The sequence below is a fragment of the Fukomys damarensis genome, unplaced genomic scaffold, assembly GCF_012274545.1.
Source record: "Fukomys damarensis isolate Sample0158 unplaced genomic scaffold, DMR_v1.0_HiC HiC_scaffold_15, whole genome shotgun sequence".
NCBI classification, from domain to species: Eukaryota; Metazoa; Chordata; class Mammalia; order Rodentia; family Bathyergidae; genus Fukomys; species Fukomys damarensis.
This window is the reverse complement of record NW_022900927.1, coordinates 18,733,468-18,747,075: the sequence shown is the minus strand read 5'-3', so window position 1 is coordinate 18,747,075 and position 13,608 is coordinate 18,733,468. Positions and strand designations below refer to the sequence as shown.

The window sequence follows — 13,608 nt, the reverse complement described above, 5'->3', positions numbered from 1 at the left end:
GGAGGAGGAGAGGGAGGAGGAAGAACAAAGGGCCGAGGACTTAGTTCTGCAGCACAGCACCTGCCTACTACTAGAGAAGAAGGAGAAGGAGAAAGAGAAGGAGGAGGGGGTAGGGGAGGGGAAGAGGGGGAGAAGGGGACAGGGAGGGGAAGAAGAGGAAGATCAGGAGGAGGAGGAAGAAAATTAAAGGTCACGAACACCCAAACAGACTTTTCATCTCTTCTTCTGAAAACCACTCTGAAAGATTACTGCTTTTGTCTGCATAGGAAGACAACTTGTTTGAAGTATATTTCTTCCCTTAACCTTCCTATAATTTGTTGCCACTTCCCTCAAGCCCCTTTGTCTTTCTGTATCTTAAAATGCTATTAGCCACCTGGTCATTTCTTTGGGTCTCATGCCTTGTGTATGCACATTTGCACATTAATACATTTTATGCTTTTTCTCCTGTAAATTTGTATTGTCAGTTCATCTAGGCAGACTTAATTTGAATCTTCAAGGGAAAACACGAACTTCCCTATAACCAGTATCCTGACCAATGAGGCTCCTGAGGATTCAATCTGAAGGTGTCAGAAGGACTGCATTTTGTCAGGGAGAACTGTTCGAAGGCTTCTCTCTGTTTTGAAATCAAATATATATTCTTATGGCAAGATCTTCTTATACCCAGCCAAGTCTTTTTATTTTATTTTATTTCTAAAATGTTCTAAATAAAATAAGGTGGGAGAAGTAGAGTTCTTCTGAACCAAGAAGAGAAAGAAAATCCCTTTCTCCATCTTATCACATCTAGGGTGGACACCCAGCCCCAAAGGAGACTCTGAGCCGCCTCCCAGGTGGAACTTCCCAAGGATTGTCAGTCAGGAATGGGCTAGATGTAGACTTCACCTAGCCACTGTCTCCGTCCAGGCCACCAGGAAAATGGCCTCCAATCAGAGGTCTGGGTCCTTACAGAAAAGGCCTGTCCGAACCACCCAATCATATGATCTGTGCAAGATTTGTGGAGAGCACGGACCACGGAGAAATATTTCTACAAATGTTCCCAGGAGGTCGCTATATCACCTCCCATCTCTTATTTCTGAATTGTTGAAAACTAGTAGAGTAGGGCTGGGTAGAATGCCTCATCCAGGAGCATCTGCTGAGCAGAGCACTGAGCTTGAAGGAGCAATCAGGGAACGTAGGGTAGAGGTATGTGAACATGGGCATACCTGGACCTGAGTTTGGATCTGAGACCAGCTGTGTGACCTTAGTAAAGTCACATCTTTTAGCCTTAATTTTCTTATCTGTAAGAAGGGATGATAATGCTGGTGCTTTGAAAAATGAATGAAGTATGTATATTATATGCTCAACACTTAGCAGGTACTTAATGAATGCAGGCTCCCTTTTCCTCCTCTTTCTGGCCTTTGCCACACCCCACACTAGCATGTGTGGAAACCAGGCTATGGCCCTGACTTTTCAGAAGAATCAAAGGAAGGATGCCAAAGGGCTAACTACTCTGATCCTGTGAGAATCAGAGAGAAAGTCACCTCTGTTACCAAATTATTTGACCCTCCTCTTCCCTCTTCCCTCTACCCACCAGAAGAAGGTGAAAGTCACCTCTGTTACCAAATTATTTGACCCTCCTCTTCCCTCTTCCCTCTACCCACCAGAACCTGTGGTCCTCACACCTTGGCTTATATAGCAGTTTCCCAGATGCCTGCTAAAATGCATATTCCTGGGCTCATCCCTAGAGCTGTTGATTAATGTTCTAGATGGAGCCCAGAATCCACACATTTAACAAGTGTGCCCTGAGGGATCCAGATGGACGTGGCCATCCATGGGACACACTCTGACAAGCACCAGACAAGCAGGACTCTGAGTGAGTGAGGAAAGTAATAAAGGTACTCAGGAGGAAAAAGCCTTTTACCATCAATGTTCAACCAAATACAACAAAAGAAAGAAGGAGGAACCCTGTGGGAATCATGAGAATTCTATACAATTCCAAGCAACCAATAGAATGGACTCATATGATTAACCTCAACCAATCTTTCCTTTCTGCCATATAAAATAGCTGGGGAACTTCAGGAATATCCAGTCTCTCAGATCAAGCAAAATGCTTCCCTAGCCCTACTGTCTGTTGTCCCCTCAATGCTGAGGCAGCACCAAGAACTCCTCTCATCCAAGAGCAAACCCCCAAAGATGCTCCCCATGCTGCACATACCTCTCTACCTAGCTCCCTGCCAAACTTAGGGATTACACTCAAAGAGTAAATCATAACTCCAGGAAAAAGGAAACTGGAGTTACTTCTATGATGAATGAATAAACTAGCTTTTGGGCCACAAGAGAAATCTTTCCCCTGCCCACCCCTCCACGGCCCCCAGCAGATCCAAGGGTCCAGAGTCCTGTCTGTCATCTAGGCAAACCGCAAAGACCTTGCACTGGAGCAGGACCCCACGGCAGAGGGGGAGCACAGGACACTGTTGCTGGTGGCAACACACTCCACACCCCGCAAGACAGTGGAACCAAGATTCGTGCCGATCACGCCACCTTGTGAATGGCTCACACCTGTGGAAAGAGACACCAGGTCAGAAGTCTCTTCTATCCCAGACATGATATGATCCAGGGTCTTCTTATACAAATGATTATTTATCCTCATTTTTGGAGGGACCAGCAACATGAGACTTGTAAAACTGCAGACAAACTCCTAAGCTCATTGTCATCTGCTCTTTGAAGGAACATGGCTAGCATATTGAGCACCTCACTCTACTTGGACAGAACTAGTGTTGAAATATGTTCATGCAATATTTGGGCAAAACTGGATGGCTCACACTAGAAGAATCAACTGGAAATATAGTTGCTGGAAAGCTGAGGGGAATGGATGGTCAGAAGCAGACATCTGCCCTAGACACTTGTGTACAGTAGAATTCCAAACATTAGGAGTTGCTAGCTGATCAGAGGCCCCAAGTGATCAGAATATAAATCTAGTATTACTTATTAAAACATGGGGCCACAAGAGTAGCATTCTGTGTGTAAGAGAAAGGTTTAGCCTATTTTGCAGAACTATTTAGGGTGCCAGAATTTGCCACATTCAAGGATTTGTCAGGGTTCAAGGATACTCCAAGTAGGTCTACCTAGAGACCAAATATCTTGGGTCATTAATTTGTTTATTTCTCAGAGGCTCCAGCTCTGGTCTGCTTCACCCAGTGCCCATAGACAGAGGTTTGGTCCCCAGTTTGATGTTCACACTACTGATACCCAAGAGCCACGCCCACACATGCCCAACTTACTGATGTTGACAGAGCCCATGCCATCACACAACCTGCAGAGTGGGAGAGGGAGGGAGACATCAGAGCCAAGTTCCTCTGCTTTTGCACCACATTGATGCCTTTTTAGCTTGCTATCAATTGGCTATCTTATTATGCAAACTCATTCCCCTCTCTAAACTCAGTTCCTTTATCTGTGAAATGGGGGAGGATGGTTGAATTCCACGATCAGTTTGAACTGATCCCAGTTTGAATATTCTCTGTCTGGAGGATTATAGTTCAATGGGGCTCCTCCAGCCCTGAGTGGGGGTGTAAAGAGCCCCTGTCCTCACCGGCTCTCCTCGCCCTCCAGCAGTTTGTTATAGGTGGCAATCTCCACATCCAGGCCCAGCTTGGAGTTCATGACCTCCTGGTATTCCTTGAGCAGGCAGGCCATGTCCTGCTTGGCCTTCTGCAGGACCTCCTCCAGCCCTGCCAGCTTGCAGTGGGCGTCGTTGAGGGCCCTCTCACCCTGCTGCTCTGCGTCAACTATAGAAGCCTCCAGCTTACAGCGCTGTGGGGTAGAAGAGGAGGGAAGGAGTTTGGAAAGGGTTTGGCCTGTGAGGGTTGCTGGTGGGTCTCCAGTTGTCTTGATCATCAATTTTTCCTCTATTTAAAATGGTCAGTTTTTGAACTTGATGTTTTTTAAGGGAAATTTATCAGTGGAAGATGAACTAGATGGGTAAGTAATAGCTCATTTGGAGCTATTTTTCTTTCATTTTTGTAACACTTTACTGTAAAATTCACTTGAGTTTTACAAGTGGGCCATTAGAGGGAGGAAATGTTAACACAGGAGCAGCACAAATAATAATTAGTGCTATTGCCATATGTCCAGCTCATTTACAAGGCACTTTCACAGGTATTATTTTATTTGACCTTCAAAGTTACTCTACAGGCTTGTCAGAACAGGAATTATTATTCCCACCAAGCAGATGAAGAAATTGAAACTCAGAGAAGATGCAACTTGCCCTAGGCAGCCCAATTAAGTAGTTACAAGTTTTCTAAGACCTCCATACAGGGCTTCATCCACCCCATGCCCCACATACACACATACACACACACACACACACACACACACACATGTCTCATTCTTTGACCCACTGAGCTCAGCAGACTGAGAGATAAACTCCCAGTGCACTGGCATCCTGCTGCTCCTGTTAGCACTCTGGAATGCAAATGAGCAAGAGCCAGATTAGGATGGGCAGCACTTCAAATCTTTTCTAGTTGCAGTTCCATAAAGTAACCCCTTGTTTGAGGCGTACATCTAGATGTCCCCCCAAATCCTCACACGACCACCTTGGAGGTGGGTGAATCCACCGTGTGTGACTGATTCACGGTGGGGCTAGGCCCAAAGGCACTAGGATTAAGGACATGCATGCTACTAGCCCTGAGTAGTCTGAATAAGATAGAGGAGGCAGAAAGACACTGTTAAGGCACCTTGCTACTTTCCTGCAGTCTGTCTGCCATGAACTGTTGCCCCTCTGCCACCCTGCCTTGGAGCCAGCCAATTGTGGACTGAAACCTCTTCAAACTGTAAGCCAAATAAACCTTTCCTCCTTTCACTTGGGGTGTCAAGTATTTTGTCTCAGCAATGAGAGAAAAGTAACAAACACACCCATTCCCACATTTCTCTAACTTAGCTATTACCAGCGACAAGTTACTTATGATATCTCTTGTATCCAACAGCCACACAGAAAGGAGAGGATGGAAAATGAGTCAGGTATGTACATGAACAAAGGTATGGGAGGATATCTCTATTATCTCAAGACTTTATAACCATAAACCTTCAAAGGGAAGAAGCAACAGATTGAGAGAAGGTCAATTAATTGCAATAGTATGACTGACCACGGACTATAATCCAGATAGAATGGATGAGGCAGTGCTGCAAGTCATCAAAAAAGATAAAGCCAGGCATGGTGGCTCATGCCTGTAATCTCAGCATTCTGGGAGGCAGGAAGATGGCCAGTTGGAGCCCACCCTGGATAATGTGACAACTTAGTGAAACCCTGTATCAAAAGTTTTAAAAAATGTAAAAAGATCTGGGGATACAGCTCAGTGCAAAAGGGTTCAATCCCCAGTACTACCAAAACGACAACAAAATGATAGGAATCCCACTAGAAAATGGGCAGTTGATGTGAACAGGCAATTCTTAGAATACAGATGACTTATATGAGTGTGAGAAGTTCCATGTCACACAGAAGAATGAAAAGTTAACAATTAGATTCCAGTTTTCCATCTACCAGATTCACAAGAACTGGAAAATATGATACTAGCAAGTGCAGGAAGAAGACAAAGGGCAAATTCTCTGGCACAGTGAAAATAAAAGCCACTCTAAAGATAGCGGCAGCCCCTAAAGATAGGAGCAAAGCAGAACCAGATGAGAAACACAGGTCCCCGATAGAGTCTTGGTGCCCCTAACCTGCTGCTTAGCATTCTCCACCTTGGCTGTGAGCCTCTGGATCAAGCGGTTCAGCTTGTTCAGCTCATCCTTGGTTTTGCAGAGGTTCTCGCCCTGCTGGATCACTGTAGCCTTCATCTCCTGGCACTGCCGGTTGAGAGATAACACACAGACATAGTGGCTGAAGGACATAGTGCAATGTCACCACGGAGAGACCGACCAGCCGGCCCAGTCTGCCGCAGTCCCACCTCCAGGACCTCTGCCCAGGACCTCAGTCACAGCCAGTCTGGGTTGCATGAGCACACATTCCTGGGGGAGCACCAGGAGTACAGCCAACTGCCTGTTCAGCAGGGAGCCCAGCCAGTTTACCTTGGTCTGATACCAGCCCTCAGCCTCAGCCCTGCTTCGGCTGGCGATATCGTCATACTGAGCCTTGATCTCGGCCACAACCATGTCCATGTTGAGCTCCTGGCTGTTGTCCATCTTCACCATCACTGAGGTTTCAGAGATTTGAGACTGAAGGATGCAGATCTCCTGTAGGAGACAACACACAGCCCTCAGCAATGCACCCCGCTCCCATCCCATCTCCTAGGTAATCCTCAAAACAGCTCAGTTCCAATTCGGGAACCTTCGAAAAGAAATTAGAAAGTGACCAGCAATCAGTAAACTGTAAAAGTATAGCTTTTAAAGGAAAAGGCTGGAATTTGGGCCAAGAGCCTGTGTGCAGTGCATAAACGATAATTCTACTAGTGCCTGGGTCAGCACCAGCAAAAATAGATTTAGGTGTATGCAGATCACCTGGATTACTCCAGCTCAGGGCCTGAACTACCAGATCAGCTGTAGCCATCTGTACAAATACAATCCACCAGAGAACAACCAGAGTTAAACTCCTGGGTTATCTAATTGAGTATTTATACTGCCCAAATTAATAAATGAGTCATCAAATCTTCACGTCATGTCCTGCAGGGTGGACAAAGGATGAACCACAGTCTTTCTAATCATCTCAAAAGACAGGCCTCACCCACTCCCATTTGAAAAGGAGGCCTGAATCCAAACAAGAATCCCCTTTGGTTGTACAAGGAAAGATGTTCAGGACCTAGGAGGGTAAGCAATGCCCAACCAGGCAGGACAGGCCACGAACCCAGGAAGCAAGACAGGCCACAACTCAAGAGAGCCCTTCCCCACCTCGCCCTCTTCCTCCTCCTCTTACCTCCTCATAGAGAGCCCGCCGGAAGGTGATCTCCCTGGTCAGCAGCTGCACATTGGCTTCTAGGTCTGACTTGCGCAGATAAGAACTGTCTATGTCCTAGGGCAGACAGACCAGAGAGGGTGGGGTGGGCACACACACTCCCCGTGCCCTGAGGCCATCTCCTGCCTACGGCCTGTCAGCCTCTGGCCCACCTCACTCCTCTGTGTGCACTCACAGGACTCACAAGTGTGACCTGGACTCTTCATCATCCCCTCAGGGCCCTCTTTGCTATTTGTTCCTGAAGGTCCTCCCTGTGCCATGAATATCAGGCAGTAGAATTGACCACAAGGGGAAGGAAAGTGGGGAGAAGTTCATCCCCTCCAGTTCTCAAGACCTTGCTGAACAGAAAGCCCTGTATCAGAGCCCAGAATGTTAGGCTGCTTCATCTCAGCCAAGCTGCCATAGAGCGAGAGCATACTGACTCTTCTGCCTGAGACCCAGGTGACACCTGTACTGGCAGATCTGTCACCAGCCCTCCTTCAACTCCACCATAACTTACAACTAGAGAGGCTGACAAATGCACTATTTGCTAAAGAACACATGTATATACTTTCACTCATCAATTTGAAATAAAGGGAAATTCCACAAGCAGCTTTTTTCCCTCTGGTGTTTTCATCATCTCTAATGGCACTGAATGACAATCATTGCTACTAAATCAACACAGACTTAAAAATCTCAGCAAGCTAAGAAGGACCAGCCACCACCAAACCACCCTGCTCCCAGCCCCACCCCTATCTAGAGAGGTGGGAGGAGCTGTGTCCACATGAAAGCGGAACAGATTTCATAGAGCACATCTCAGCTAATCAGGTTGCTTAGAAGAAGCCCAACACCATTGCACCAGGAGGTATTTTTCCTTCCAGAGCCCTCATCAACACAGTCTGAGTTGTTGCATGGTAGCCAAGATGGCATCTTGTCATCACCAAGGAGTTTAAATCCTTGCCACCACCAACTGGACTTACAGGAAAGTGACCAGACACCAGTATCAGAGTAGCCAGTGTTCAAGGTCTCATTCTTCCCTGTGTGTCAGGAGTTACTCACCTTTTTCAGCAGCACAAATTCATTCTCAGCTGTGACTCTGAGGGCCAGCTCCTCTTCATACCTGAGCAGAGGGGACAGGAGAAAGGCTGGCCAGCTGGAGGTCTGGCTTTCCACTATCTTTCTGTATGCCTTTGGAGAAGAGTTTTGACCTCTCTGCACTTCTGTTTCCCAGCCAGAAAGAACTAATACAAGGCCACTGGACTCTGGTCCCATCTTGGACTGAAGTCATTGTAAAGCCATGATGCATCATGGCTTAAATCATCTGCTATGTGGTGATGCATAAGCTAAATATTTGTGGGTGAGTGAAAGGCAGATATATATTACCCAGAGCCTTTCAGCCCTAAAACTGAGCAAAATATGAAGCTCTCTAAAGCCACCCCCTATCAGGTCTGTTCCCCCTGGCCCTATATCCCAGGACTTGAATTCCTGGAAGCCACTCATGATCCTCCATTGGCCTCACCCGCTTCCCCAAGCCAGTGGGACCTCCTCCCTGAAGCAGCCAGCGAGGAATGAAGAGTTCCCATAGAGTGCTGTGTACAATTTTTTAATTACAGGGAAATTCCAGCTGTAATAAACTCTCAGTTCTGTAATTGCCACCTCTCACATACCAAGAGTGGGAAGTGGACAGGACAACTGCCCTCTGAGGAGTATCTGCATTGCTTCACCCCAAGGGAAGAAAATACCCCTGCTGTGTCCACCTGGATGGCAAAACCTGATCTTTCAAGAGCAGAACTCTGAAGTAGGCAAAGGTTAGAATGACCAGGACCAATGAATGTCAAAATCACTTTTCATTCTGCCCGTATGTTGCAAGATATAAAGAAGCAAATTAATAATGACCCAGTGAGTTTAGATTACATCATGGATAAGCAACCAAGCTAAAAGATTTACATTGTGTTTAATTGTGGAGCCTCTCATAAGAAAAGCTTGATGGTTTACATGCAGAGTAAAAGAAGGAACAACCTAAGGTCCTTGAGTACTTTGAATGGCATCTGCCAGACTGCTTTCAAAAAATCTCTTCCAATTCAAATTGTATAACTGACAATGTGAAATAGGAAGAAAAGGGCTAAAGGTATAGGGGAAGTGAGAAGGGCAGGGGAAAGGGAAAAAGGGAAGAGAAGAAATATGAGAAAAAGGGAAAATGGAAATAAAGTCTTTATAAATAGGGAAGGGGGTGAAAGGAGGGCAGGGATATGGGGAAAAAATGAGAACCAAGACCTGTCATGTAAAGGTACAAGATCCCAATGATGTAACTGTGCTGTGTACCTAAAATACCAATAAACTCAATGAAAAAAAATCTCTTCTAGGGCCTCCACCTGTCTACCCAGGTCAGCTGGCTGATCTTGGGCCTGCTCTCCAGGCCTCCCAGCTTTGTCTGCCTGTTTCATTTGTTCTCTCTCCATCTCTGTGACAGTCTGTGTCCTGGAGAGTGTATTTCTTTCCTCCCAGATGGGTAGTCTTCTCTCCAGTTCTTACCCTGGTCTTCAGGAAGGGGCTATGAAGGCCAGCAGCTGAGACGAGACAGAGTAGGCTGATAAAGCAGAGCCAGCTGATAGGTATGAGGGTGACCTTGACCGTATGCAGTCCTGCCTCCAGGACAGTTGTACTTCCTCATCTAAAACCCACTCCCTTCCCAATAACTCTCCGCCCCCTGTCCGGCTCACTTCTTCTTGAAGCCCTCCAGTGGCTCCTGCACGTGGTTGAGCTCCAAGGCCAGCCTCGGGACATCAACCTCCACGTATTCATTCTCCCGCCTCAGCGTCTGGATGTAGCCCTGGAACAGCCCCTCCAGGTTGCCCTGGCAGCACTTGCGGTTCTGGTAGAATTGCCACTTAGTCTCCAACAGCTTGTTCTGCTGCTCCAGGAAGCGCACCTGCCGGTCAAGATGAAGGAAAGAGACTCAGGGGGAAGTCTAGGGAGGGTACGGAATCCTCCCCCACTGCCAGCCTCTATCTGCCTTTGGGATGGTCCCTGTCCTGCAGCCACCTGTGACCTTCCCAAAGAGGCCAAACCATTGGCAAAATCTGAAAGTGCTGATCATAATCGTCCCCCAAGTAACTTGCCTCCACCCATCCTCAACCACTAGAAAGAACACACAACTTACAGCCATCCATTCGCCGCACAGAATGAAATACCACGTCACCCTGCAGACCACATGTGATAGGCCAAACAATGAGTCTTCACTGATACCCATGCCCTATTTGCGGGGTACTTGTGACTATGTTACACTGCACAGGCACCTTGAAAAGGGGTCTTCCTGCTGGAATTAAGGTTATGGACCTGAACATGAGAGATTTTCCTGGATTATCCAAGAGGGCAAAAGGTACCACAGGACCACCCTCAAGGTGGAAGAGAAAGGCACAAGAATGAGCGAGATGCTCATCTGGAGGCAGGATAAAATTTGACACATGAAAAGGAGTCCATTCACCATTACTGGCTTTGAAGAAAGAGGAAGAAGGGGCCACTTGCCAAGGACTGGGAAGTTAGCAGCTGGGAACAACCCACGGTAGCCAGCCATCAAGGAGCAGAGACCCAAGCCCTACCACCTCTTAGAACTCAAGTCTATAAAAAGCTTGAATGCCTCTGGAAACAGATTCTCCCCTGCCACTTCCAAAAGGACATGCAGCCCTGCCCCGACATAGCTGTCAGCCTCACAAGAAGGTAAATGTGTGTTCCTTTAAGTTGCTAACGTGTGCAGAGCAATTAAGAATTGCAATTAAAAAATATACCTACTATGACTCTCACTCAGATCCTGGGATACTGGAGCCCAGGTGGGGTTCCCTGTGCCAGGAATTAGGAGACCCCAGCTCCCTAACTCTACCACCCCCCAGGCCACTTAGCCTCCTTCCTTCTGAGCATTCTCACTGTAAATCAAGGCCATAGGAATTCATCACTATCAGCTGCTCATACCTATCAGGCCAGCAGCCAAGGCCTACACACTGTTTTGTAGAAACCTAATTAGTTACCAACATTTAGTGATTAAGTGATTTAACTCAAGAATCTGGATCTCTGACCTTTTTGACAAATCAGAAGTGCTAACAGTGCAAACCCTGAGGCTAATGTCGAGGAGTAGGTAGGTCTGCCTTTCCATGTGGCTTCACTCATATGACCTGCCGGGCCCCAAACTGTTTTCCAGTGCCAGCTCTAACCTAGGTGATTCACCCTCAGGCCTAACCTCCTGAGAATACAAGCCTCATACAGAGAACTCTCAATTGAATACGCCTGTGGGAAAGATAACAAAATCCTAGTTATCCAAAAGGCAGCTGCCTTGGAATTTAACACACAGGCCACGGGCCTGGGGCAGCCCTGAGCTTGCTTCCTGTGGGATTAATCCACCATATCTGTGAAGTTTGCAGCTTGGAACTCAATGCAGTTTGGAGCCCAAAGGGAGAACTGTGTACATGGAGGTGGCAAAGTCAGCCTGGTGCAGCAATGTGACTCTTCCCAGACCGGGAACTGACTCCTCTCAACAGAGAAAGAACAGCAGCAGCCTTGGGTGATGCCCAAAAGGCCACGTGCAAAGATCCCTTAGTGTCTTCATATCAAGGACCTCACTGCACAGACGCAGCCTCCTGCCAAAGCACACAGCCCACAAGCCAGTCATGGGCTGGGTTTCAACTTCCCTGACTCTGGGTGTGTATCCTATGCAATGGACAACCTTGCCTAGCCCCACGGGCAGCCTCACTGTGCCAATGCAAGGGAAGAGTGGCTTTAGCGTACTGAGGATAGCAAAGGGTAGCACCTCTGCTGAAAATGGTGTTGGTCAGAGAGCAGAGCTCCCCTCACCATCACCCTGCCCATGCCTTCCTACAAAGTCCCTGGACCTGGACATCACACCAGAGGGCCTGAAAGATGAGCCTTTCCTCACTTGGGCTTCAGAGGCAGATCTCCTCGGAAGACTGTGAGCACTTAGAGGGGCATCATTAGGTCAAAGGAAATCAGCAGTATCTACACAACTGAAAAGTGCAAATCAGCAGGCTCCTCGTGGGCCAGCCTCTACATTTCTCAATTCATTGCCTTTAATCTGAGTGTTCAGGGGTGGAAGGTGCCTCAGCAGAAGCCCTGAGAATTCATAGCCTTGCTGTAATGTCCTCACCAAGAAGGAAAAGGAAAGGAGCCTCTGATCCCTTTTGGTCCTATCCCCCTTGGTGCCTACCTCCTTGCCGGGGATGGCAGCATCATCTCCTTGAGACAGCTGTGCCCCACACCCACACCCTCCTACCCATCATCAGGTTCCAAGTCCCTTGCCCCTTCCTAAGCCACACTCCCAGGAAATAGCACACAGACCGACCTTGTTCAGAAACAGTGTGATCCAGGACACCCACCTTGTTGATGAAGGCAGCAAATTTGTTATTGAGGCACTTGATCTGCTCCTTCTCTTGCTGCTTCACACACTGCACATTGGGATCAATGTCCACGTTGAGGGGTGTGAGGAGGCTCTCGTTGACTCTCACAGTGGAGATACAGGGAGGACTGGGCCCGCACAGGCCAACTGCCCGGTAGCCAAAGCTGTCGCCACCGTGTAGGGGCCGTCTGCAGCTCACTGCCATCCGAGGTGACCCCACCACATACAGGCTCCGGCTGCCAAAGCCCCCAAGGTATCTGTAGCCCAGCACCCCAGAACTGCCCACGCGGTAGGCCATGGCACTGACACTGCTGTGAGTCCCGGGCTTGGGCACAACAGCAGAGCGGGAGCCGAAGTTCCTGACCCCATGACTGGAGCTGATGTGGTAGGAGTGGCTTGCCATGCCTCTGATGTGCAGGACAGATCCGGGGAAGGTGAAGAGGACTAAAGAACAACAAGGTCTCTCCCTGACACTTGTTATTGCTTCTGCCTTTTATCAAGCAGAGGATAGGAATTTTGACCATATAAAAGGCAGGAGAAAGTTATGAATGTCATTTATGAGCATGGGAACTTCCCACTAGGCAGCCTGAGAACAGAGCTGAAACCTGCCTCTTTTAATAGGCATATCAAGGAGACCCTACATCACAATAAACCTGCCCCCTGATTTTTCAACCTCACAGGCCTAGACATATCTGTCAAGCCCCTACTCTCCCTCTGACACTGTGAATAGACCAGGGATCATTATCCCACATTGGCTGACCTAGACATCCTATGTCCCACTCAAGTCCCATTGTCCCAGGCTCCCAGGCCAGCATATGTCAAGGAACTCTTCAAAGCCTTTCTGGGACTGCCTTCACCCACATTCTTCCCTGGAGAAATTACCAATGTATGAGATCTCTCGCAGAGACAAGGATCTTGGGGAGGGGCTACTTGTCCCACCTCCTTCCTCAACTTACAGGACACTTCTGTGCCATGCCCACAGAACACTGTGGCAATGGGGTACAATGGAGGAAATGCCTGCCTTTTTCTAGAGCACAGTGCAACCCTGAGTTCGGAGCAAAAGTTCAAACCACCCAGATCCCCAGCCCTGGGGTAAAGCTTTCTGTGCATAAAGATAGAAATCAAAAACAACCTTTGAAATCCCCCTCTAGGAAACAGGCTTTCAGGGAACACAAGAAAATAGTCAAACACAATAGGAGAGGGCAAGGGTCCTCACTCTCACACATGCACAAGCACACACACACACACAGGAGACACAGGTAACAGAATCACCATGTATGAGAAGACTGTAAGACCAACACAGAGGGCT

The 13,608-nt window shown here is 47.8% G+C and overlaps 1 protein-coding gene across 1 annotated transcript; it reads right to left on the bottom strand.

The window, feature by feature from the left end:
• Positions 1 to 2,383: 2,383 nt before the first annotated feature.
• On the bottom strand, positions 2,384 to 12,702 carry LOC104865212 (keratin, type II cuticular Hb5). Its single transcript, XM_010628620.1, has 9 exons — positions 12,280 to 12,702; positions 9,619 to 9,827; positions 7,958 to 8,018; positions 6,881 to 6,976; positions 6,040 to 6,204; positions 5,692 to 5,817; positions 3,566 to 3,786; positions 3,258 to 3,289; positions 2,384 to 2,535 (listed from the first exon to the last, which is right to left on the bottom strand). The coding sequence occupies exons 1-9, from the start codon at positions 12,700 to 12,702 to the stop codon at positions 2,384 to 2,386; spliced, it is 1,485 nt and encodes a 494-aa protein (XP_010626922.1).
• Between the last annotated feature and the right edge of the window lie 906 nt (positions 12,703 to 13,608).

What these genes read in the sequence shown, in the direction of transcription:
- LOC104865212 (XM_010628620.1), bottom strand. Translation starts at nt 12,702, where the DNA reads ATGGCAAGCCACTCCTACCACATCAGCTCCAGTCATGGGGTCAGGAAC. An exon ending in AGGGCTGGTATCAGACCAAG is followed by an intron (nt 5,818 to 6,039) that starts GTAAACTGGCTG and finishes CTCAACCGGCAG; the next exon opens with TGCCAGGAGATGAAGGCTAC. An exon ending in CATGGGCTCTGTCAACATCA is followed by an intron (nt 2,536 to 3,257) that starts GTAAGTTGGGCA and finishes CTCTTTCCACAG; the next exon opens with GTGTGAGCCATTCACAAGGT.